This window comes from Malaclemys terrapin, chromosome 25, assembly GCF_027887155.1.
Source record: "Malaclemys terrapin pileata isolate rMalTer1 chromosome 25, rMalTer1.hap1, whole genome shotgun sequence".
In the NCBI taxonomy this organism is placed as follows: Eukaryota; Metazoa; Chordata; order Testudines; family Emydidae; genus Malaclemys; species Malaclemys terrapin.
In genome coordinates, this window is record NC_071529.1 from 4,828,025 (window position 1) to 4,852,042 (window position 24,018).

Here is a 24,018-nt window from a genome sequence, read left to right on the forward strand (position 1 = left end):
CTGGCTGAAGAGTGGGAGAGAGACGGTTATTACCCCTGGGAGTGTGTGACCAGCGAGAAGGACTTTTGCAGTAACAGGGTCCCCCGGGGGGATCGCAGCGAGTGGTCCCAGGGGCGGAGGAGTCTGCAGCTCGACCCTGGCAGAGAGGTGGTGATCTCGAGAAGAGCTGGCACACTAGGGGTCCCCCTGGGAACTGTGGGGAGCTGTGAGCACACAGGCCGGTGAGTGGCCAGCAGGAAGATGTATGCCAAGCGGCTTAAGAGCGACCTGGTGGAGCTGTGCAAGCAGAGGCGGCTGCGCATTGGGAGGCTCACCAAAGCACAGCTCATTGCCCGGCTGGAGGAGGAAGATCGCGCGAATGAACTGATCCCTGTGTCTCAGGGAAGCAGCCTGGCAAATGCAGCGCAGGCCCCAGTGTCTGTCCCAGCTGGGAGTGGTCAGCCGGCTGCTGAGGGCTTCCCGAGACCCCTCCTTCCTATGCCTAAGGGAAGGGTGGGGAGGAGCCCAGCAAATACCGAAGGCGCCGTGGCCCCCCCGGCCAGCAGGGGACCCTCCCGGCGAAGCTCGCCGGCCAGCAGAGGATCCTCCCGGCGACGTTCGGCATCCGGGGAGCGGAATTGGCTGGAATGGGAGAAAGAGCTAAAACTGAGAGAGCTGGAGGATCATGAACAACAGAGACAGCATGAAGAGAGACAGCATCAGCGTGAAGAGAGACAGCGTCAGCATGAAGAGAGACAGAGACAGGAGAATGAGAGACAGCGTCAGCATGACCTGGAACTGGCGAGATTGAAGGGCAGTGAACCCCCGGCTGCGGTGAGTGAGGGGGGACCCAGGAATGCACGGATCTTTGATAAGTGCATCATGGCCCCATACAAGGAGGGGGAGGACATGGATGACTTCCTGGAGGCCTTTGAGACGGCCTGCGAGCTGCACCGGGTTGATCCCGCGGACAGACTCCGGGTCCTTACCCCCTTACTGGACCCCAAAGCCGTGGCATTGTACCGCCAACTGGGAGAGGCAGAGAAAGGGGACTACGAACTATTCAAAAGGGCCCTGCTACGTGAGTTTGGGCTGACTCCTGAGATGTACCGGGAAAGGTTCCGGAGTCAAGATAAAACCCCTGAGATCTCATATCTGCAACTAGCCGTCCGCATGGAAAGATACGCCAGCAAGTGGGCTGGTGGGGCCCAGACGAAGGAGGACCTGATTAAACTGCTGGTACTGGAGCAACTGTATGAGCGGTGCCCATCCGACCTGAGGCTGTGGTTGGTGGACAGAAAGCCAGAGAACCCGCGACACGCCGGGCAGCTGGCTGATGAGTTTGTAAAGAGCCGGTCAGGGGGTGGCAGGGAGGAGCCCCAAAGGAACAGGCCCGCCGCGATGCAGAGAGAGAGTCACCCTGGGACCTCCCAAAGGGGGAATATGGGGAATCCCCTCCCACGGGGAATGCCCAGCATCAGGGACAACCGACCGGCTCGAGGGGACCCACAGGACATGAGCTGCTATTACTGCGGCCGAAGAGGCCACGTTCGGGCCCAGTGCCCCAAGCTCAAGGACAGACTGAGCAGACTGAACCCGCATAGGGTTAACTTGGTAGAGGCCCAGACGGACGAGGGGCAGGCTTCTCACGCAAGAGGGGCTGGCAGCTTATCAACTGCTCAAGAGAGAGAAGGGCCCCAGGCCAGCTCCTCTAGGGGGCTGGATGCCCCAGACTCAGGGTTTTTGGTTTATACGGTGGGCGCGGGGCTGTCCCTCCGGAGAGAGTACCTTGTTCCCCTGGAGGTGGATGGGAGGAAGGTCAATGGATACTGGGATACGGGCGCAGAGGTGACGCTGGCCCGGCCCGAGGTGGTGGCCCCAGATCAGGTGGTGCCCAACTCCTACCTGACCCTGACGGGGGTGGGCGGAACACCAGTCAAAGTGCCCGTGGCAAGGGTACACCTGAAGTGGGGGGCCAAGGAGGGCCCCAAGGATGTGGGGGTACACCCATATTTGCCCACTGAGGTATTGATGGGGGGGGACCTGGAGAACTGGCCAAGCAACCCCCAAAAGGCACTGGTTGTGACCCGCAGTCAGAGCCGGCGAGGGGCCCTGCGCCCTGGCCTTGGGGGGGGTGCCTTGCCTGAGGCGCAGGACCCTAACCTGGTGGGGAGGGAACGCCCAGGGACACGGCTCAGGGAGGCTGCAGCTTCAGACCCAGCGGGCGAGAAAGAGCAGGTGGCCATCCCTGTCCCAGCTGCTGAGTTCCAGGCTGAGTTGCAGAGAGATCCCTCCTTGCAGAAGATAAGGGACCTGGCCGACCTCAATGCGGTACAGACCATGGGACGAGGTGGCCGGAAAAGGTTCCTGTGGGAGAAGGGGTTTCTGTACCGAGAATGGGCTCCCCCAGGGAAAATGGAGTCAGGGGGGATCAGGAGGCAGCTGGTGGTACCCCAGAAGTATCGCCGCCAGCTGCTGTGCCGGGCCCATGATATTCCCCTCTCAGGGCACCAGGGAACCTGGCGTACCCAGCAGAGGCTGCTACGGAGCTTTTACTGGCCTGGGGTCTTTGTTACTGTCCGACAGTACTGCGGATCCTGTGACCCCTGTCAGAGGGGGAGGAAGGCCTGGGACAAGGGGAAAACAGCTTTAGGACCCTTGCCCAGCATAAAGGATCCTTTCCAGAGGGTGGCCAAGGTTAAAAGGGCGGCTCTAAACCAAGAGAGCCCAAAGCACAGACCTCCAGACTGGAGCGCTGGGAGAAGACCACAGCCCAGTTGGAACCCCAGAGGTATGGGGGTGGGAAAAGGGCACAGGCCGCATAAACCTTCCCACATGCGAACTGCGAGTGCCATCAAGCACCCCCGACCTAAGGGGGGGCGTGGAACGGAAGGGGCCTGGTGTAACTCCCACCAAGGAACTGGAGGGATGCAGGGGCATCCATGGGAACGGGGGTAGGTTCGAACTTCCCCAGGTCACTGGCTAAAGTGACCCTGCTCAGTTCGGTCTCGAAGGGGGGAGAGATGTGACGAACTGGGACTGTTCTTGCTGGGGTGTGGGAATGCTGACAGGGGAGTGTGACTAGGATGGTCTGCATCGGGGGATGGGAGTCGGCCCAAGGGAACATACCTGAGCTTGTAACATGAGAACCCAGGAGGGGATTGGAGGTCAGGTGACTCCGGGGCCCGGGAAACTGAACAACGGCTGTGGGAGGGGTCGCTGAAGGCAGAGTGCTGGAAGCAGGCTGGAAGGAGGCTGGAGAGATGGCTGGGAGGCAGAGATGGCTCTGACCCCCCAAAGGGGGGTGGGCTGGCATGCCCTGGGACCCCAAGCTGGACCTAACTGAGGGGGGGCCCTGTTGTCTGTGCCTGCAAGACCTGTCTTGGACTGTATTCCTGTCATCCAAATAAACCTTCTGCTCTACTGGCTGGCTGAGAGTCATGGTGAATCGCAGGAAGCCGGGGGTGCAGGGCCCTGAGTCCCCCAATACTCCGTGACATGAGGATCTTGTTTATATGTTTGTATCACCTTTGTATTGTGTTCTAGGTCTGTGTGGTACATCTGTATTTCAAAACTCAGGCTGTGGTTCTGGGTGACACCCCCAGACAGATTGGCATCAGCACTGCCGAGCCTTTTCGATGGCCCATCATGGGTCATCAGCCCGACAGTGAGCCCATTGAAAGGAACTAGGGGCTACACCTTAGGAGTCAGCAAGGCACATAGGGGCAGGCTGGTGGACAGAGAACTCTAAGGCTTTTCCATGCCATGTGCTGTGCAGCTTGTGTTTGGGACAAAGGAAGTACCAGCCACATGGCAAAAGGAATATAAAGGGCAGCTGCATCTTCTCCATTTTGTCTCCAGTCCTGCTTCTTACCTCTGGAGTAACTTTTCTACAAATGAAGCTCTGAACAAAGGACTGAATGACCCATCCAGGCTGTGGATCTGTTCCAGAGGGACTTTCAAGCCAGCAAACTCACCAATACTGTTCAGAACCTGATATGTGGACTTTGAAGTCTCTGTTTGTATGTGATTGTTTTACCATTTAACAACTCTCTTCTTGTTCTTTCTTTTTTCCTTATAATAAACTTTTCATTTCAGACACTAAAGGACTGGCCCTTGTAATTCAAAGGAATCGTTTGATTCCCCACTGCTCTGCTATGGGGTTACAGCGCTGATTCCGCACCTCGTGCTCATAGATGTGCGCACACATGCACCTTGTGCTCTCTCTCTCTCTCTCTCTCTCTCTCACACACACACACACGCTTTAGTCTCTCAGGACAGGCTCACCAGGAAGATGAAATCCAGGCTCCTGGACCCGTTCCCCAGGACCTCCCTAGCAATGACATAATCCACCTGGAGCTGCTGGGCCTGGTCGCAGGGCAGCACCCCTCCCAGCGAGCGGATCTTCAGGAAACTCTGGCTCTTGGAGTAGAAGGGCTCCAGGTTACGATGGGCATCTGGATAACTGGGAGAGACTCTCCCATACACAGAGCTGCGAGCCACCTGCTTGAAGCGCCCCTGGGGGATAGAGAGAGCGATGGGGTTCGCCGGGGTGCAGAGCACCCAGCACAGGACAGGAATGCAGCCGGGGCAGGGCAGGCTCTGATGTTGCCGGCTGAGCTCACCCCCATGGCCCCTCGCCCTGCGTCCGTAAGAGTGACATGGAAAACCCCAGCGGTTCGAATGGGGCAGCCCAACAGCAGCAATGGGGCAGCTCCTGGGCTGAGCTGCCCGAAGGGGGCAACCTTCCTAACTAACTAATCCCCACCCCAAATATTAATGAGAAGACAAGTGGCGGCACTAAGATGCCGTTTGCATCACCCCATTGTTGGCTCTGCTGGTCGGTTCTGTGCCTGTACCCTGCCACCGTCTGTCCTGGCTATTCAGTCTGCAGGCGCTTCGGGCAGGGCTGTTTGCTACGCTGAGTGTGTGCAGCACCCAGCACCATGGGGCCCCGATCCTGGCTGCTCCTTAGGCACCACCGTAATAAACATCAAAGATCACAGAATCAATAACAGGCTGGAATGCAGGGGCCCCACTGGGGCTCAGAGACCCGTCACTTACCCTCAGAGAGACCGTCCCGGTCCAGTCGGAGGTGTCCAGCTCGAAGGAGGCTCTGCCAGACTCGTCCGTACGAAAGGTCTGCTTCTTATTCTTATCTCCATAGCTAACAAAGAGTTTCACCTTCTCATTCTTCAGCGCAGAGCCACCTGCCGCCTTCAGGAGCATCTGAGCCAGGAGAGAAAGGGGGAGACACACAACTCAGGGGCGCAGACTCCTGGGAGAGTGTTACCCACTAGGGGCTAAAGAGTTGACGGGGAGCAGAAAGGGACAATGCAATCCAGCCTTGAGATGCACTGGGAAAGCCCAGGGCTGGGATGGGGTGTTGTGGTGAGGACTGAGGGGCATTAGCAGATCTTGGAAGAAGTTGCAGCAGGACTGGAATAGCTGGGGGTGCTGGGGTGAGCACTGAGGGGTAACAGGTTGTCTGATCCCTTGACTGAGCCCTCCCTTGGGATGTGGGACTCTACAATCCAGCCACCCCCAGGCCCTGAAACCAGGGACTCAGATCTCCCAGCCTCCTTGCTTTGCTTACACACATTCTCTCTGAGTCCCATCTGGGCTGTGGCCATGCTGGGCTTTAAGATTAACCCCTTAGGGACAATGTGGTAGACAAGCAAGGAACTCAGGCTTAACAAAGGAATTTCTAAACCACAGTCACTTAGACGGCTCAAGAGTTACAGATCTTTGCCAAAGAACAAATGTCCTGATGAGCACCCTTCTCTAGTCTGATCTCACCCTGCCTCTGACTCTGGAGTTTGTCAACAGTTCAGGCTGGGCAGAATCCCTCCCGCCTTGTCTGTCTCCAGCCAGTCCTTCTGGCATGTGGTGATGGTCGGCACGGCTGCACAGAGCAGCGCCCCTTCTTAAGTAGAGTCTCTCTAGACCCTTCTGCTATGTGCTCAGCTGGAAAACTCCATCTCCCTCCCCCAGATGTGCTCACCCCACCTGCGGTAACAATAACATTGTTCTGTGGGGGTGGGCCAGTAAGTGAGAGAAAATCAAAATTGATGGCGCTAGATTGCCATCTTGAGATCTTCTCCATGACAGTCCTTCAGCAAAGTGTCACGCACCATTTCTAGGCTGGGCACCTGTCCAGAATACAATATGATAATCTGCCTTGGGTAAATTTAGGTGTGTGCACAGCACATCATACAATGGGAAGGTACTTACCTGTTAGTAACTAGCGTTCTTCGAGATGTGGTGTCTATATGTGCTCCACTTCTGGTCTGCGTATGCCCCATGCACCGGAGATCTGAATGCATTAGCCACCAATGTCCATTGGTTGTGCCTGCACCCTGCATGTCTCCCTTGGGAGCTGGGATGTAAGATATAACTAGTAAGCTGTGGTGAACTGGTCCTTTGGGAGCAGCAGGCCTGGTAATTCTGTGAGTGCCCAGAGGAGAAGGGGCCGGACACTACCGGCGACGCTCAGAGGACTGGGGGCTATTACTCCCAGATTGTTTCCAGCAGCACTATCACCTGGCCAGGTGTTCCTCATTTTGTAGCTGTTCATTTGATTTCTCCTTCCTAAGTGTAGTACCTCACACTGCGCTTTAATTAATTTCATCTTGTTGATTTCAGACCAATTCGCTAATTTTTCAAAGTCGTTATGAATTCTAATCCTGTCCTGCAAAGTGCTAGGAACCCCTCTCTGCGTGGTGTCATCCACACATTTTAGAAGCACACTCTCCAGTCCATTGTCCAAGTCTTTAATGACAATACTGAGTAGTACTGGACCCAGGACTGACCCCTGTGGGATCCCACTAGACACGTCTTCCCAGAGTCCAGCAAACTATTGATAACTACCCCTTGAGTATGGGTTTTTCAATCAGTTGTGCACCAACCTTGCAGTAATTTAATTTACAACAGTGATTTTCAACCAGGGGGCCAGGGCCTCCTGGAGGCCCACGAGCAGGTTTCAGGGGGTCCACCAAGTGGGGACAGTGTTGGACATGCTGGGGCCCAGGGCACAGAGCTGAAGTCCCACCACATGGGGAAACTGCCCTGCTTGCTACCCCTTCACGCCGGCTCTGGCTTTTATATGCAGAAAACCGGTTGCTGTGGCACAGGTGGGCTGTGGAGTTTTTACCGCATGTTGGGGTGGGGGGGCTCAGAAAGGAAAAGGTTGAGACCCCGTCGTAGACCACGTTTCCCTAGTTTGCTTATGAGGATGTCAAAAGCCTTACTACAAACAGGATATATCGAGTCTACTGCTTCCCCCCACCCACTAGGCCAGTAACCCTGACTGCTAGACATGGCTTTTCTTACTGGGGACTTTAAAATCTCCCCTATTGCGCCTCAAGGAGCCAACAAAGGGCATCTGGGAGATCAGAAACGGTCCAATCGTCTGGTGCTGTGCCTGTCGGTGCGGGACACAAAATGAGATCCAGCACTGCCAGCAGTGGCATGGGAGGACCCGTGCGATGGATGCTGAGTGCAGGAAATGGGACGTCTGGGCCACAGGTGCGGGTAGCAGAGGCACTGAGGAGAGCGGCACCCGGTGCAACGAAGGCGAGAGCTCCTGGCGTGATGCGTCGGTGCGGCAAACAGTGGTGCCGGAAGCACCCGCAGCAGCACCAGCAGCAATGACTGTGCCGCAAGCAGTGGTGCTGAGAGGCCACCACCAAGTGAAATCCTCTCTGGGCGCGAAGGGATGAATCAGCAGCTGAACCAAGGACTCAGGACTCCTGCTCTCTGGGCGCCAGAGGGACCAGGGATTGGCCTCGAGCTGCCCTTCTCAAGTGACACAGAAAGAGGTGACGTAGCAGGCACCTGAGGAGGAGATCTACTCCCGTGCTCCTTGGCAGGATGGCGTCCATCACACTCGAGGTCACTAACCGGGGCAGGCACAGCCTTAGAGGCGGAAGAGATGGCTGCCAGGGTACTTTTTACCCAAGGGTGATCGTTCCTAGGAGGACCCTGCATCTCTTCAGGGACTGAGCCTGGCCTCCTAGACTTCTCCAGGAGAAATCCCTTCAGTCTAGTCTCTCTGGATTTCACAGCCCGTTTGGGGAGGGCTCTGAAGTCCCTGCACTGCTCTCTAATGTGTGTCTGTGAACCCAGACAATACAGACACTTAGAGTGTCTGTTATTCCAGACATGGCAGACCCATACGAGGAACATTATTTAAATCATGGGGGCAAAACCCCATTGTACGTGGAGAAGACAGGAACTGCTCACCTCAGAGCCCCACCCCCCGCACCAGGATTCATAAAGTCCAAGGGTAGAAGGGACCATTGTAGTGATCCAGTCTGACTTCCTGCCTAGCACATGCCAGAGACCTGCCCCAAAATAATTCCCAGAGCTGACCTGTTAGAAGAACATCTCGTCTTCATTTGCAAATTGTCAGGGACGGAGAATCCACCACGAACCTCAGTAAATTGTTGATTAATTACCCTCACTATAAAAAATTTACACCTTATTTCCATTTCAATTTGTGTACCTTCAACTTCCAGCCATTGGATCGTGTTCGGCCTTTCTCTGCTAGATTGGATATTTGTTCCCCAATATTTACAAATTGTAAACAAGTCACTCTTTAACCTTCTCTTTCTTAAGCTAAATAGATTGAGGTCTTCGAGTCTATCACTATAAGGCATCTTGTCTAATCCTTTCACCAGTCTTGGGGCTCTTCTCTGAACCCTCTTCAATTTATTAATATCCTTGTTGAATTGTGGGCACCAGAACTGGACACGGGGTTCCAGCATCAGTTGCACTCCTGCCAAATACAGAGTATCCGACTCGAGAGTCCCCTGTTTATACATCCCAGAGTCGCATTAGCGCTTTTGGCCACAGCATCGCACTGGGAGCTCATGTTCAGGTGATTATCCACCACGACCCCCAAGTGTTTTCCAGAGTTCCTGCTTCCCAGGCTAGATAGTCCCCCACCCCACACGTATAACTGACATTCTTTGCTCTGAGGAGAGGGAGTCTAAGACTGAAATCCTCCCTAAAACAGGAGAGTTCAGCTAAACTAACTAAGCCACTATCTCCAGTAACAATTATTAACTATCAAAATGACTATTTACAAAACGTCAAGAGAAAAACTTCAGCGGAGTAGGAGACCGGACACTGCTGCTGGCTCTGTCTCTCAGCCAGAGGCCGTGAGAAGGAACTGAGGGTTGGCTGGTTGCTCAACCCCCATTGTGCCCTCGGTAAGAGGGGGCTTGAGCACATGGAGAGCGCAGCTAACGCATCCGATCTCCAGTGAATGGGGCACATGGGCACCAGAAGTGCAGCACATCCGGCAAGCAGTCAACACCAATGGAGTTTACAGTTGGTACAGACATATTCCACTCTGTCACACCGGTAATCCCGGTACCTTGCCAGTGTAGGGGATTCCAGCCTTGTAGGTAGCGTCAGCGTCCTCAAAGGTCACCGTAGCGATTTCAGACATGATGTCACAGCTCTTGGTCACGTTGAGCTCCACCCCTAGCAGGAGAGGGAGGCACAGTAGGAGGAATGTGCTGGTGCTGGGAGTGACACCAGAGTTCAGGCTACGTCCCACATTTCTCTCCATAACAATCCGCGCAGCCATTTCTACCCCCTCTCACTATGGACTGGAGGGTGTGATTTGGGGGAGAATTTGGGAGGTTTGGATGGGGTGAGAGAAGGATTTTCCTGGGGAATCTGGAAACTAGAAAATGTAGATCCACCTTTCCCTGGGGCTTAATCCCAAACCAGCCACTTGACATTTGCCAGCAGGGTCTCCTGGCTCTGTGGCCCTTTCCCCAGCACAGAGCTCCTTACTGAACAGCCCCAGAGCTGACCCCACACACAGGCCTCTCGGCACAGGGCCTGCCCCCAGAAAGGGCCATTTTCTGAAGTGCCCAGTGACCCGTTGCCGTTCTGGACCCGCTCTCCTCCAGCTACTTCGTCATCGCTGATGTTAGCACCCGAGGGTAATGTTGTAGCCACCCCACAGTTTTCAGCCAAATGGGTGTCGGCCGCTCTGGAAATCAGGATTCTTCTGGGCTAAATGTGGAGTTATCTGGGTTCGTTGCTAAGCGATTAGCACTTGCAGTTTTGAACGCTAAGCGCTAACGTCACTGAGGCCATGACTCAGGGCCCAGCGACACAGGTTGGGCCTTCACTCCACTCTGCCAGCTCAGTCCACAGCCAGAGTCCACTCGCGGGAGGGTGTTTAGTCTTTGCATGAATGTGCCCAGGTCTGAACTCCTCATGAGGGATCGATCCCAATGATGGGCTGAACCAGAACCCCAGATCCAACCCCCAATGCTACCTCTGGTCCTGTCTCTAAAGCAGCTGGGCTACAAATGACATTATCACATGTTCAAGTGAGCCCCCTCTGCCCCTGTGGGTTTAGTGCTGGGAGCTGCCTGGGGGCGTGCATGTGTGCTTGATTTCAGTCCCACCTGTCCCCTCCTCCATGAGAGACGCCTTGGCCTGGAGGCTCAGCTTGTAGTGAGAGTTGGTTAGGTTAACGGGAGCTATAACCACCTCTCTGGAAAAGCAGCCATTTCTCTCAGTCTGGAGGGAGAGAATCACAGCCCATTAGCAGCAGCTCTGCACCAGGCCCCGCAGGTGTCAGCTCAGCAGGTCTCTAATCGGGCTTGGCCTGGTTAGTGCCGGGATCAGGAGACACTCAAAGAAAATCTGGGTGCTGAAGTCAGCAGCAGGGGGCGCTCTCACCTTGGATTCAGCCCTGACACCAGTACCCCAGCACGGCGCTAGGAGGCGCTGTGCAGCTGGAGCTGCTGTGGGTGGGATGAGACGTAAAACAGGCCCTGGCCACTCGTGCCAATCACAGATCCCCTGGTGCTTGTCCCCCATCGTTGTGTAACGCTGGCTAATTCCAATCACCCCCCTAGCCCCCCCTAGACTGAGAGCATTCGGGGAGATCTGTATTGTTCCATTGCCCAACCTAACGACAGCTGCTGATGAGGAAGGGCGGCCCCGTAACCTGGAGCACTAGCCTAGGTCTGGAGAGACATGGTGGCAAGTCCCTGCTCTGCCACAGGCTGCCTGCAAGTCCCTCTGAGTACAACTCCAGCAGAAACACCCTGCGGCCGTGAGTCTCAGAGCCCAGCCCTGCTGACCCCGCTTGTGCTGCGGGGCTAAAACCAGGAGGTCGATGGTCGGGTCCAGGCGCTAGACCCGGGGAGGGGGAGGGTCTCGGAGCCCAGGCTCCAGCCGAGTTTCTACACTGTTCCTTTAGCCCTGCGGCGAAAGCCCCAGGCAGTGGAGCTGGGCTCGGAGACACTGCCGCAGGGTTTTTGCTGCACAGACGGACCCTGAGCATCTCTGTGCCTCAGTTCCCCATCTGTACAATGGGGACAGGAGCCTGCCCCACCTCCCGGGGGCTAGGAGGATCAGTGAGGCACTGAGATATTGTGGGGAGGGGGGAGCCATATAAGTCCCTAAGCCCTGCTACACAGGTGCCAGTCCCCACCCCCAGCCTGCCAGATGGGGACCCGGATGGATCCAGGGCCTGATTCGCCTGCACTTACACCAGATTTACACCAATGTCACAAAGCTCATCATGGCAGATCACAGCGCCCCCTCTGGCCAGTGTAAGAAAAACATGGAGAGGAGCCTCCTCCAGCAGCATGTCATGTACCTCCCGTCCACCCCATCCCCAGTCACACTCACCTGGCCAGTAAGCTCCGTGCACCGAATTAGCGACACATAAGAACTGAACCTGAAATATGGTGGTTGTTCCGCCCAACACAGGCTGGCCTGGACCCTCCCCTGGACAGGTTTCCCGTAGGTGTATCTGTTTAGCAGAGGGGAGGAAGAGGGTAAGTGGGAGGGGAGGGGGCCAACGCCTCTGCCCATGGGGTGGGGCTGGTCATGTGGCTGGGAGTGAGAGCCCCAGGGAGCCCTGCCTGGCCATGAGCATTGGGCAGAGGGGCGCAGGCAGGGAAGGGGCAGGTCAGATTCTGGCCTAGGGGGCGGGGGAGGAAGGTCCAGGGCAGTTCCAGCCCCCCCTTTATCGGCCCGGCAGGGCTGGTTTCACACTCACCGGCCGCACACCCGCAGCAGGAGCGTCTCATCCAGCACCGTCACCACGCGGGGCAGCTCCAGTGTCACTTCGAACTTGGGCAGCACTGGGGGGGCAGAGAGGGATGGGGTGAAACCGACCCGCAGCCCCGGCTCGGGGGTTTCATCGCAATCGTCGGCCTTGGAGCTTCTCCCTGGGTCTTGCAGCCCCCCACCAACCTGCCGGCCGGGCGGGAAGGGGAAAGGCCCGGAAATGGAGCTGGGCTGGGAAGAGGCTGCAGCAGGAGCCTTAGCCGGCAGGAGTCTTTTCAACCCCACTGACAATAAACTGAAAAACAGCCTCTGTCCCCACTGCCTGGCCCCAATGGGCAGGGGCAGCGCTAGGAATGACATGGACTTCAGAGCTGTGGTTTGGGCTGAGAGCGGGAACATGCCAGGGACCACGTGGGCTAGGGCTAGGAGCAATGGTCTCAATTTGCAGTGGAGGCGGTCTAGGTTGTATATTAGGAAACACTATTTCACTAGGAGGGTGGTGAAGCACTGGAATGGGTTACCTAGGGACAGGCCGTCCTTAGGCATACGCAGCATACGCAGCTGCGTAGGGCACCATGAAATTTGGGGCACCAAATTTCCCCAAATTTCATGGTGCCCTACGCAGCTGTGTGGTGCATACGTGGCAGAACCAGCCCTGGCGACCAGCCCTATCCCTCAGCCGGCCCCCGCTGCAAGGGTCAGGGTGGTCCCTAGGGGGGTGCGGGGCCCCGGACAACTCCCTCCTCCCTGCCTCTTACCCTTCCCCCCTGCTCTGCCTCCGGCCCTCCCCCATTCCACCTCTTCCCCCAGCAACCCTACACTCACCGGCAGCAGGAAGTGGAGCGCCGCGGCTGGGAGCTGGCGGAGTGGAGCGGGCTGGGACTGGGCTGCTCCGCTTCCCGCCGTGGGGGGGGGGGGAATTTCCCTTCCCGCAACTTCCCTCCCCTGAGCGACACAGCTGGGTCCGGGGCGAGGGAAGCAGAGCGGGCTGCTCCCAGCCCCCCGCTAATTCCCCGGGCCACACTGGGCCTGTGGAGCCCCCAAAAGTGGCCCTCCACAGCTCCTGCCTCCCAGGCACTGGGGGAGGGGAGACCAGGGGGGCTGCATAGGGCTCCCAAATGGCTAGGGACAGCCCTGCCTAGGGAGGTGGTGGAATCTCCATCCACAGAGGTTTTTAAGGCCCGACTTGACAAAGCCCTGGCTGGGATGATTTAGTTGGGGTTGGTCCTGCTTTGAGCAGGGGATTGGACTAGAACCTCCTGAGGTCCCTTCCAACCCTGAGATTCTCTGATTCACACAGACCCAAGCACCCTAGCTCCGTCCTCTGCCCCGCCCCTTCCCCTCTGCCCCACCCATGCCCCTTCTCCGAAGCCCTGTCCCACTCACTCCATCCCCAACCCCCCATCGCTCGCTCTCCCATACCCTCACTCACTTTCACTGGTCTGGGGCAGGGGATTGGGTGTGGGAGGGGGTGAGAGGTGTGGACTCTGGGAGGGATTTTGGGTTCAGGAGGGGACTCAGGGCTGGGGCAGGGGATTGGAGTGCAGGAGGGGGTGAGGGGTTCTGGCTGTGGGAGGGAGTTTGGGTGCAGGAGGGGACTCACGGCTGGGCAGGGGATTGGGGGGGATAAGAAGTGCAGACTCTGGGAGGGAGTTTGGGTGTAGGAGGGGACTCAGGGCTGGGGCAGGGGATTGGGGTGCAGGAGGGGGTGAGGGGTTCTGGCTCTGGGAGGGAGTTTGGGTGTAGGAGGGGGTTCTGGGCTGGGGCAGGGGGTTGGGATGTGGGAGGGGTGCAGGCCCTGGTCGGGCGGCTCCCACTCGGCAACACAGTGGGGCTAAGGCAGGCTCACTGCCTGCCCTGGCCCCGCACCACTCCCAGAACCGGGCAGCACTTCCCTGTAGCCCCTGGGGGGAAACAGGAGGCTCCGCATGCAGCCCCTGCCTGCAGGCACCACCCCCTGCAGCTCCCATTGGCCGCAGTTCCCCAGCAATGGGAGCTGCAGAGTTGGCGCTCAGGGCGAGGGCAGCATGCGGAGTCCCCTGACCCCCCCAGAGGCCACAGGGACTTGCCGGTCGCTTCCAGGAGCTGTGCAGGGCCAGGGCCGGCAGGGAACCTCCTACACCCAAACTCCCTCCCAGAGTCCGCACCTCTTATCCCCCCCACACCCCAATCCCCTGCCCAGCCGTGAGTCCCCTCCTGCACCCAAACTCCCTCCCTTAGCCCTGCTGCGCCACCAGACTTTTAGCAGCCTAAAATCTCCAGGTTTGGCTTCAGTAGCCTCCTGATTCCGGGAGCTCGCAGCGAAAGTGGGAGGGTTGGTAACCCTAACGTGGGCCCAGTGGACGTGGGTGTTTCTCCCGGCTGATGAGGTCCTGGCTGTTCCCCCCAGGAGCTGGTGTTTGGCTGGGACCTCGTCCCCAGCAGGCCCCTGCCAGGCAGCCTGGCCAGACAGGGCCAAATTCACCCCTGGGCTCAGGCCAGAGGAGCCGGGGGGCTGCTCCAGGGCAGTTTGTCCCTCAGGGTCTGGGCCGTCCTGGGGCACTGACAGGAGCTGGCTGGGCGGCTCCGAGGCCCAGAAGCCCCAGGAGGGGAGTGTGTATCATGGCTGGGTGAATGTGCAGCACTGGGATGGGCTAGTGATGGAGGGGGGTGTTTGGGGGATGCCTAGGGTTACCATATTTAGTGCCTCCGAAAGGAGGACACTAGAGGGGCCCCAGCCCTGCCCCCGCCCCAACTCCGCCCCCTCCCCAAAGTCTCCGCCCCCTCCCCTGCTTCCCGCGAACATTTGAGTCGCGGGAAGTCTGAAGCAGGTAAGGGGGCGTGTGGGGGGAGGTGGCGCGGCCCACCCCCGGCCCCCAGCACCGCAGGTCCCCAGCCCATCCCCCGAGCCCCCGGCCCGGCCCCCGAGCCCCCGGCCCGGCACCGCCGGCCAAGCCCCCGGCCCGGCACCCGAGCCCCCGGCCCGGCACCCGGCATCCGAGCCCCCGGCACCCGAGCCCCCGGCCTGGCACCCGAGCCCCCAAGCCCCCGGCCCGGCCCGGCACCCGAGCCCCCGGCCCGGCCCAGCACCCGAGCCCCCGAGCCCCCGGCACCGCCGGCCGAGCCCCCGAGCCCCCAGCCTGGCCCGGCACCGCCAGCCGGGCCCCCACTCCGCCGGCCCGGCACCGCATGTCCGATTTTCCCAGACATGTCCGGCATTTTGGGATTTCCCCCCGGACGGGGATTTGGAGCCCAAAAAGCCGGACATGTCCGGGAAAATCCGGACGTATGGTAACCCTAGGGGTGCCTCCTTTTTCCCTTATGCTAGGGGAGGGGGGGTGGGAGGCAGTTGGGGGGTCAGGGGCAGGTGTCTGGGACGAGGGGGGGTAGGTGGCGGCTGTTTCAAGGGAGACATCAGAGCTCTTCTCTCCCCCTCCCCCGCAGGAGCCAGAGGAGGTTTTCTGGGGGGAGGGTGGAGAGGGGGCTGCTGACATTTCCCTCCCACTCCCATCAACACCAGCTCTGGGAAGGGTGTGTATGTGTGAAGAGCCCCTTGTGCTCCAGGAGGCGGCACTGGGAGGCACAGGGCAGATGTGGGTGGGTGCTGGGCTGGGCTAGGCTGAGTTGGGGCTGGGGGGACAGAATTAGATGCTGGGAGGTTGGTGAGAGGCTGGAAGCTCCATCTCATCGTGCAGACAGAGACCTCCTGCAGCGGGAGCCAGGATCAGCTCCTGCGATAACTTTGGGAGAGTTGGCAATAGGGTAATTCCCCCCGCCCCCCTCCCGGCGACAGACACACACATACGGGGGCAGGGGTGTGTGTGAAAAAATCCAAAGTCAGACCTAAAAGAATGAAACAATCTTTAAAAATAAACCTAATGATTTTGGGGTTTTGACTCATGATTGTGACGTGTCTGGGGCTGGCCATACTGAAATCCCCGGCTCTGCATCCCCACAGTGGCGCAGACCTGAGCCCTCCACCAGGGATCTAGGGCAGAGTGGGGCAGGGCTGGGGCAGAGCCCTATTGTGGGAGGAGTGGGCATGGGGTGGCTGAGGCCCAGGAGAGCTTGAAGCTGGCTGGGCCAGTCCCAGGGGTCTGAGCTCCCAGGGACACTCTGACAGGGACCCACGGACACCTCGCCCCACAGAGACTCAGGAATTCCCCTCCCCCACCACGTGCCGGAGCCACGGCCTCGGTCGCTGCCCTGGGCCCCGCTGCGCACCGTATTCCTCCACGCTGAACGAGTGCCTCGTCCCCTGCGCCTCGATGGCGTACGTCCCCAGGGCCGGCTCTGCAGACAGTGGGAGGGACAGATCCACGATGCCCTGCTGTGGAGTCACATCTCGCCATTGCGCGATGCGGTTCCCGCTGGGATCCTGGCACATGGACACGCCCAGCTCAGCCGCTGTCCCCACACACGGCTCGTCCCCGGCAGCCCCCGAGTGCCTCGTGTTGCCGACGGGGCCTGGATCGACGCCTGGGGGCTCATATCCTTCTCCTTAGCCTGGAGCAGGCACCACCGGGCAGCTGCTCGGTAAGGGGGCCCCTGCCAGCGCCCCTCAGCCCTGACCCGAGGTCACCGCCCCTGGGGGGAACAGGCTCCCGAGGGACACGCCATCTCCAGCCTGGACAAAGCTCAGGGAACTCGCCATAGGGACCGTTTCCATCTCAGTGCTAGGCCTCTGTGAGTATGTTCCCTGCCCCCCTCCCGTCACGCAGCCTCCCCAAACCTCCACCCCTGCCCTCTGCCCCTGCAGCTCCCAGAGACCCTGCCTCCTCCCCTGCCCTTACCCCATCAGGCTCCCAAGGGAGCTCCCTGCTGAGTTCCCCACTGGCCGTATCGAGTCACTCCCTGACCCAGAGTTTGGGGGCTGGGAACATTCGGGGTGAGCGACTCAGGAAGGGATCCCAGCCAGACCCAAACCCACCTGCCTCCTGGACAGACAGCCCCAGACACTGCAAACTCGGGGTGGGGAGGATGTAACCCGATGGCACAAATGTCCCCTCCCTGCCCCCATGTGGCCCAGCCCAGAAATGCCCTGTGCTCTGGGACCCTTTGCACCCCCACAGCAGGGCAGAGGGGTCTAGGGCTGGATTGCTGGACACTGTGGTCACAGCCCAGACTCCTCTGGGATCCCCACGACTGAACACCCCCGGGTGCCCTTGAATGAGCCGGACAGGAAGAGGAGGAGGCTGGAGAGTCACAGACTGACCTGCACGGTCACCAGGGGCAGCTGCAAAGCAAACAGACAGGAGATGGCTGGTTAGAGGGATGGGGAACACCCCCACTGCCCACGGGTCTGTCTGTGACCTCCCCAGGGCCGGGGTGTCTCTGGGGCCTTGGGGGATCATGCGGACAGCAGCGGGGGTGACCGAGAGAGCAGGGACAGGAAGGGGAGTCCATGAGGCTGGAGCCCTCGCACCTCCCATGGGCCCCTCCCTGCAGTGGCGGATACAGGGCAGTGGGTGGCTGGTCTGTGCGTGGAGGAGCAGGGTGAGATGCTGGGGTCTCTGTCAAGGGGCAGTCTAAGGGCCGGGGGGTCTGCATTGCAGCCAGTGCCTGAGCGAGATGGCTGGGAGGGGAGCTGTCAATCTGTATTTAAACACTGGGCCTGATTCTGCCACCTCACTCAGAGCGCACAGCACGGTTAGGCTGAAAGGTGCTAATGACTGTCATCCCGGGAGAGGGGGCTGGCATCCACAGCCAATCACAGACTGCGCTAAAGCCAGTGGGTGCCCAGTGCCCTCATTCCGGCTCCATGCAATGTGCAATCAACCCTCTCTGCGCAGTAAAGAGACTGCAAACAACAGAGACCACTGCCCAAGGCACTAGGTCTGTAGCCCAGGGGGCTGCTCCACACGGCTGTTTTCAGCAGGCCAGCAGAAGCCCTGCTACTGCAAGGCTGTTAACCTGCCCTGGGAGACTCGCCCCCTGCAGCAGTGAAGACCAGCAGTTCTCAAAAGGTAGCACTCAGGGCGGGGGCAGCCCGCAGAGACCCTCTGCCTCTGCCCCGGGGACGTGCTGGATGCTTCCAGGAGTGGCGTGGAGCCAGGGCAGGTAGGGAGCCTGCCTTAGCCCCGCTGCACCGCTGACTGGACTTTTAGTGCCTAAAATCTCCTGGTTTGGCTTCAGTAGCCTCCGGGAGGTAGAGGGAGGGAGGGAGGGGGAGGAATTGATGAGTGGGGTCTGCGGATCCTCTGGAGTTCAATCGGGGACCCCCAGGGGTCCACGGACCCCACTTTGAGAAACACTGGTGTAGACCAGAGTGGCCACTGAGACATTCCCAGAATACCGGAGATCCTGGTACTTCCAGGAATGGTGTGGGCCTGTCCCCGCTGGCGTGACCTCGCACACTCAGTGTGTGAGTTCACGCCAGCAGGGGCGGAGCAGTGCACTCTTCCAAATGGCGCCCCCCATCCAATACCAGACACAAGCATGCACTGGATGGGGGCAAACCACCCATGAAGAGGACTGTCCGATTTCAAACTGGATGAATGGCCTGCCTGGTGTAGACAAACCTAATGTGTTCAGTGCAGCGGGGCCCTGGTACCCTGACCCCCCTCCCGCACCCCCAGCTCTCACCTTCCGGGTACTGGGAACGAAGTCTTTGTCCAAACTGACAATTCGAAACTTCACTAGAAAGGAGCAGAGGCAGAGGCGGGAATCAGCCCTGGCTTGGTTTGTCTGAATGAATTCCCAGCTGGGGAAGGTGCCAGCCGGACACCCTGGGCACTGACGGCCTCTGTGAACCTGCAGAATGGGCCCAGCCCGGCAGCGCAGTGCCAGCTTCCCCACACTTCCCCCCGCAGCCCTGCCTTGGGCGGCTGGAGGGGAGTTCAGCATGGGCAACATGTGAGAGGCTTGTTCCCGGCCCGCCCCGCTCCGCCCCTTCTGCCCGAAGTCCCGCCCAGTCCTGCCCTGTTGCCCCCGTCAGAGGCTAGAGCCCTACCTCCCACCCCTCCGCAAATGCCCCCTCCCTCGCTCCAGCCCTACGCTGCCTGAGAGCCTCCACCCTGGAGCGCTGGATGGGTGGGTGGTGCAGCCCACAGCCCAGAGCGCTATGCAGGTGGTGCAGCCCCCAGAGCTCCAATCCCCAGAGCTCCCATTGGCTGGGAAAGGGGAACCGCAGCCAATGGGAGATTTGAGGTACCCACAGGTGAGGGCAGCGCGCGGCGGAGCTGCCTGCCCCACGCAACCCCCAGGAGCCACTGCCAGACATGCTGGCCACTTCCAGGAGCGGCGCGGGGCCAGGGCAGGCAGGGAGCCTGCCTTAGCCCCACTGCCACCCCGGAGCTGCTTGAGGTAAGTGGCGCCAGGCTGTCGCCCGCAACTCTCCTGCACCCCGCACACAAACCCCCTGTCCTGAGCCCCCTAACCTCCTGCCTTGAAACCCCTGCCAAACACCTCCTTCACCCCAACCCCCTTTCCTGAGCCCCCTCCTGCACCCCACACCCCTCCTGCACCACAACCCCCTGCCCATAGCCCCCTCCCATACCCTGCACTCCCTCCCACACACCAAACCCCTGCCACAGCCCTACATTCATGGCTCTACATACAATATCACCACCCAGCTGTGGCCCTCGGGCCAAAATGTTTGCCCACCGCTGGGCTAGATGGAGGGGCGGCCAGGCAGCTCTGTGCAGTGTGCGATGCCCGCATCCCAAGGCACCGCCCCCACAGCTCTCATTGGTTGCAGTTTCCATGCAAAGGGAGCTGTGGAGCCGGTGCTGAGGGTGGGGGAGCACGTGGAGTTTCCCTGATCGCCCCTGTGCCCAGGGGCCGGACATGCTGGCTGCCTCCGGGGAGCTGTGTGGAGCTAGGGCAAGCAGGGAGCCTGCCTTAGCCCTGCTGCGCCACCACCTGAACTTTAAACGGCCCGGTCACAGTGCTCATTGGAGGCACCAGGTTCCTTTTTGACTGGGCATTCCGGTCGAAAACCAGACGCCTGCCAACCCGTCCCCCAGTGCTGGTCGGGCAGTGCAGCCTTCAGCGCCCCCAGCCCTGGAGCACCGTGCGGCCGAGCACCAGCTCCAGCCGCCTGGAGTCTCTGACCGCAGGCCCCCTAGTCCCAGCCCAGCCCCTGTCTGGGACCCCGGCCATGAGGGAAGAGCCGCAGAGCGCTGCCAGGAAGCAGGAGGGGTCCTGGAGATGAAGCGTGGGCGGGGCCCCACAGGGCTGTTTGGGGAAGGTTACTGTCCCCCAGCCTGTGATACCTGCTGTCCATGGAGCTCAGCCTCCAGGGCCAGCCAGGTCCCTGCCACCCTCCTGAGGCCGCCAGAGGAGGCCAATCGGTGCCCCCTGCAGTGTCTGTGCCATCACCGAGGACGCGCTGAGACCCCCACTTGGTTCCATACACACCCCCAAACAGGCCTCAGGCTTTGTGCTTCTTGGTGCTGGGTGCAGACAGGGGCCTAGAAGTGAGAGTCCTGAATCCCTTGCTAGGCTCCCAGCCCATCCCCAGAGCCCAGGGGCCTGGGGTCCCAGTAAACTCCCTCCAGCAGCTCCTGCCCTCTCACCTGTCTGTCCCGGCTTGTAGACGGCCTTGTCCGTCTGCACAAAGGTCCCGGGCTCCAGCACCCGCAGCAGCACTTCCTTCCGCTCAGAGAACTGCAGGGCATCTCCCCGGATCGAGACGTGCAGCTCTGCCACTTCCTGCTGCCCCCCAGACGGGGCTGGAACCTGCATACAGGGACCCCCAGCAAGGCCACAGTGGCCAGTAATGGGCCATTCGTGGCGCAGACCCACTATTGCGTTGGGGGGGGGGCAATGGTGTTTGTGAGGAACCCTGTCACAACCCAATTGCCCCCTCCCTCAGGGAGTCCCCTGGGAAGGCAGTTCTGCATTGTATATTGCTAACGCTGCTGCTAGTATCGCAAAGCATTTTGGGAAGGGTCAAACGTGTGGGAGTGGGGAGTGGAAGTTTCCTTTGCAGGTACGAGAGGCCGAGGGGGGAGAGAAAGAAGAAAGCAAAGAACGGGTTAACTCAACACCGCAGCTAGCAAGCTCAGTCTGTAGATAAGACGCTAACTCCAGCCAGCTCAAGGCCACAGCACACATCTGACTCTCGGCTGCCAGCCAAGAAAGAGAGGGGCTCAGAATCCACAGACCAACCATGAGAAACAAAGATTTAATTGAACAGACACAGACCTGCAGAGCCAGCCCATAACAAGTGAGGCAAGTGAAGGCCAGCACAGAGGAAAACAGAGAGGACAACAGAGTCTAACTGGTGTGTTTTGGAGAAAGTCAAGACCACAGGAAGCTGGTTTGCACTGGCACAGAGGGCACCAGAAGCAAAGGTCCCCGAACGGAGCACTCCTCCCCCCGATAAGCAGGACTTAAAACCCTCCTGAGAGCTGGAGCAATTTGGAGAGCACAGCAGATCCTTGGACGACCTGGGCCCTGGACAGCACTCCCGTCCACCTTCCCCCGTCTCTTCTTCTGACATCACACCCAGACTTGGCCAGTCTGGGTTGTGCATGTGTGAGTATGAAAGTGGGTTAGGGCTTGGGGCTCTAATGCTTTCTTTCTTCCCCCGAGTGACGTGGGAGCGTTCCCAGCACTCTCTGCTGTATTTTATTATTTTATTAATAAAGCTTTAAAATTTAAACACTTCGTGTGTTACGTCATCTCCTCCCCAAACGATCCTGCGGCGTCAGCCTGATCACCTGATGCTCCAGGCAGATTGGAAACTAAAATTTGTCACAACCCCCCTCCCCAGCCTGGGGGCCGTGAATGGGAGGGAGCAGGACTCTGGGGCGCTCGATGGAGTTGGAAGCCAGGGCACTCTCTGTGCCCCCCACCCCGTCCCCACTCCCTCCTGCCTGTCGCTGCTGAGGGATGGGCTCGAGTTCTGTGGCTACAGCTGCCCATTGAGTGAACAGCTGGGATGGGGCTGCAGACCCGGGACTGACGGGCTCCGTGCCCATGGCCAGTGGCGGGGGCCGTGCCGATGGTTGCAGTTGGGGGCTCACCTGGAAACGCATGTTCTCATGTAGACAGGGCTTCTGGACCTCTCTCTCCAGCAGGGTGATAGTGCTGGGCCCATCCCCCCTCTCCAGCCGGACGCTCGCCCGGACAGTCTCATTGAGGTCGCTGAGATGAACTGACACCGTCCCCGTGTGTGGGTGGTAGAGCACGGCTGGGCTCACCACCACATAGCGCCTGAGGAGGGGAAAGCACTGGGGGCAGTGGGGACGGGGGATGGGAGGGGACAACCTAGACTGTCCCCCAGGACCGGGGGTGACTCCTGATTTCTGAGTGTCCCTCCTGCCGGGACAGAGCTGGGTCGATGGTGCTGGAGGCTGATTAATTTCTCTAACCACAGGGCAGGGGCAGGGCAAGCCCCCCCGGCTACATCCCCCGCCCCAGCCTGCCTCCCGCAGGGCCGCCCAGCAGATTCAGGGTGCCTGGGACAAAGCAATTTCGGGGGCCCCTTCCATTAAAAAAAGTTGCAATGCTATAGAATACTATATTCTCATGGGGGCCCCTGCAGGGCCTTTGGCCTGGGGCAAATTGCCCCACTTGGCCCCCCCTCTAGGCGGCCCTGGCCTCCCGCAGAGCTGGAGGGGCCCCAGGGGTGCAGAGAGGGGCTGAGTCCCTCTCCATCCCTGGCCTCTCGGCTGCTCGGTCTGCCCAGAAGGGGGCATCTAGTGGCGCTGAGAGTGAGCAGAGACCCCTGTGCACGGCGGGGGGAGGCTGGTCAGTCTGGGGCTGTACTGAGCACCTGAGCCCTTTGCAGCCAGTAACTGGCTTAGATACAGCCCCACCCCCAGCCCAGTCTGCACCCCCGGGGCTTCCGCCCGCCTTCGCAGGAACCCTTCGGCATTTGCACCTTCGGGCACTCCCCGGTTCTGGCTGAGACGTTCGTTTAACGCACTGGGTTTGTCGGTAATTCCTGTTCTATTTCACTGGTGCTTAGAGGCCCAGCCCAGCCTGGGCCCCCTGCACTGGGGCTGGACAGACCCGCAGGCAGAGACAGGCCGTGGCCCGAGGAGGTGACAGGCTGATGGGAGCAGGCAGCTGCAGAGGATCATCACCCCATGGTACAGGGGAGCTGAGGCTCAGAGGGTCGGTGTCTGCCCGGGGGCGCACAGGGCGTCTGTAGCAGAGCTGGGCACTGAACCCAGCTCTCCTGTGCCCCAAGCCACTGCCTTAACCAGAGCCAACCTCCCCTGGCACTTGGAGGGGCAGGACCAGGGAGGCCCAGGAGGGACCCAGCATCAGGACTGAGCTCCCAGGGGAGAACAGATCTGTCCCGTCAGTTTCAGATTGAGCAGCCCCCTCATCGGTGCCCTCGGCTGCTTCCAACCCCCCCGCACTGCCCACCACGCGGACAGACAGACAGACACGGACAGGGCTTATGGCTCTGCAGACGTCCCAGCTGTGAGGTGCAGGAGGAGCAGCAGGCAGGCCGGGGTTACCGGGGCCCCCATTCCTGGGGTGCAGGCAAACGGGCAGACACAACGGGACACACACACGTCACCCCCCTCTGGGTCCTTCTTCCTCCCTTTCCCCCACGCACTGTGCTGGAGACCAGCCTGCTCTGCCCTGATACAGACTCTGGAGCCGGAGCTTCGCTTTGATCCGGGGTAAACAAGGGACGTGTCAGGTCTCTGGCTGGGGCTGGGGACGCAGCCAGGACAATATTTACCCTCCACCCCCAGCTGCTGGATTCGAGGCTCTGACAGGTTGTTGCAACTTGAGTCAGAGGATGCTGCCTGGCAAAGGGTCAGGTGGGCCTGGAAGCCCCTCGCATTGGTTACACGGCAGGGGGTGGGACCCTTCTGGGAGTCAGTGGTGGTGCAGTAGCCGGGATGCTGGGAAAGCCCTGGCAGGAGCAGGGGGGAGGAGCTTGCTGAGAAATGAGTTCGTTAAAGTGGGTTCTGTCAGCGACCCCACAACTGCAATGCAAATGAGAAGAACGTTGGGGTTGCTGAACATGTCTCATGAAAACCCCATTCACGATCGCTTCTAACGTTCCCACACTGGGACTGCCGGGGA

At 59.7% G+C, this 24,018-nt stretch overlaps 1 protein-coding gene across 1 annotated transcript in view; it reads right to left on the reverse strand.

Annotated features, from left to right (window-relative positions):
• Positions 1 to 23,514, reverse strand: part of LOC128829282 (alpha-2-macroglobulin-like protein 1) — a 61,743-nt gene extending 38,229 nt beyond the window's left edge. The window contains exons 1-12 of the mRNA XM_054014629.1: positions 23,380 to 23,514; positions 21,990 to 22,179; positions 20,535 to 20,697; positions 18,601 to 18,653; positions 17,231 to 17,251; positions 16,240 to 16,393; positions 12,026 to 12,110; positions 11,653 to 11,776; positions 10,416 to 10,530; positions 9,362 to 9,471; positions 5,044 to 5,208; positions 4,267 to 4,497 (exon numbers count right to left, since the gene is read on the reverse strand). Of these exons, the coding sequence (XP_053870604.1) occupies positions 4,267 to 4,497; positions 5,044 to 5,208; positions 9,362 to 9,471; positions 10,416 to 10,530; positions 11,653 to 11,776; positions 12,026 to 12,110; positions 16,240 to 16,393; positions 17,231 to 17,251; positions 18,601 to 18,653; positions 20,535 to 20,697; positions 21,990 to 22,179; positions 23,380 to 23,450 (1,482 nt within the window). The 5' untranslated portion in view covers positions 23,451 to 23,514. The remainder of the gene's footprint in view (positions 1 to 4,266; positions 4,498 to 5,043; positions 5,209 to 9,361; positions 9,472 to 10,415; positions 10,531 to 11,652; positions 11,777 to 12,025; positions 12,111 to 16,239; positions 16,394 to 17,230; positions 17,252 to 18,600; positions 18,654 to 20,534; positions 20,698 to 21,989; positions 22,180 to 23,379) is intronic.
• Between the last annotated feature and the right edge of the window lie 504 nt (positions 23,515 to 24,018).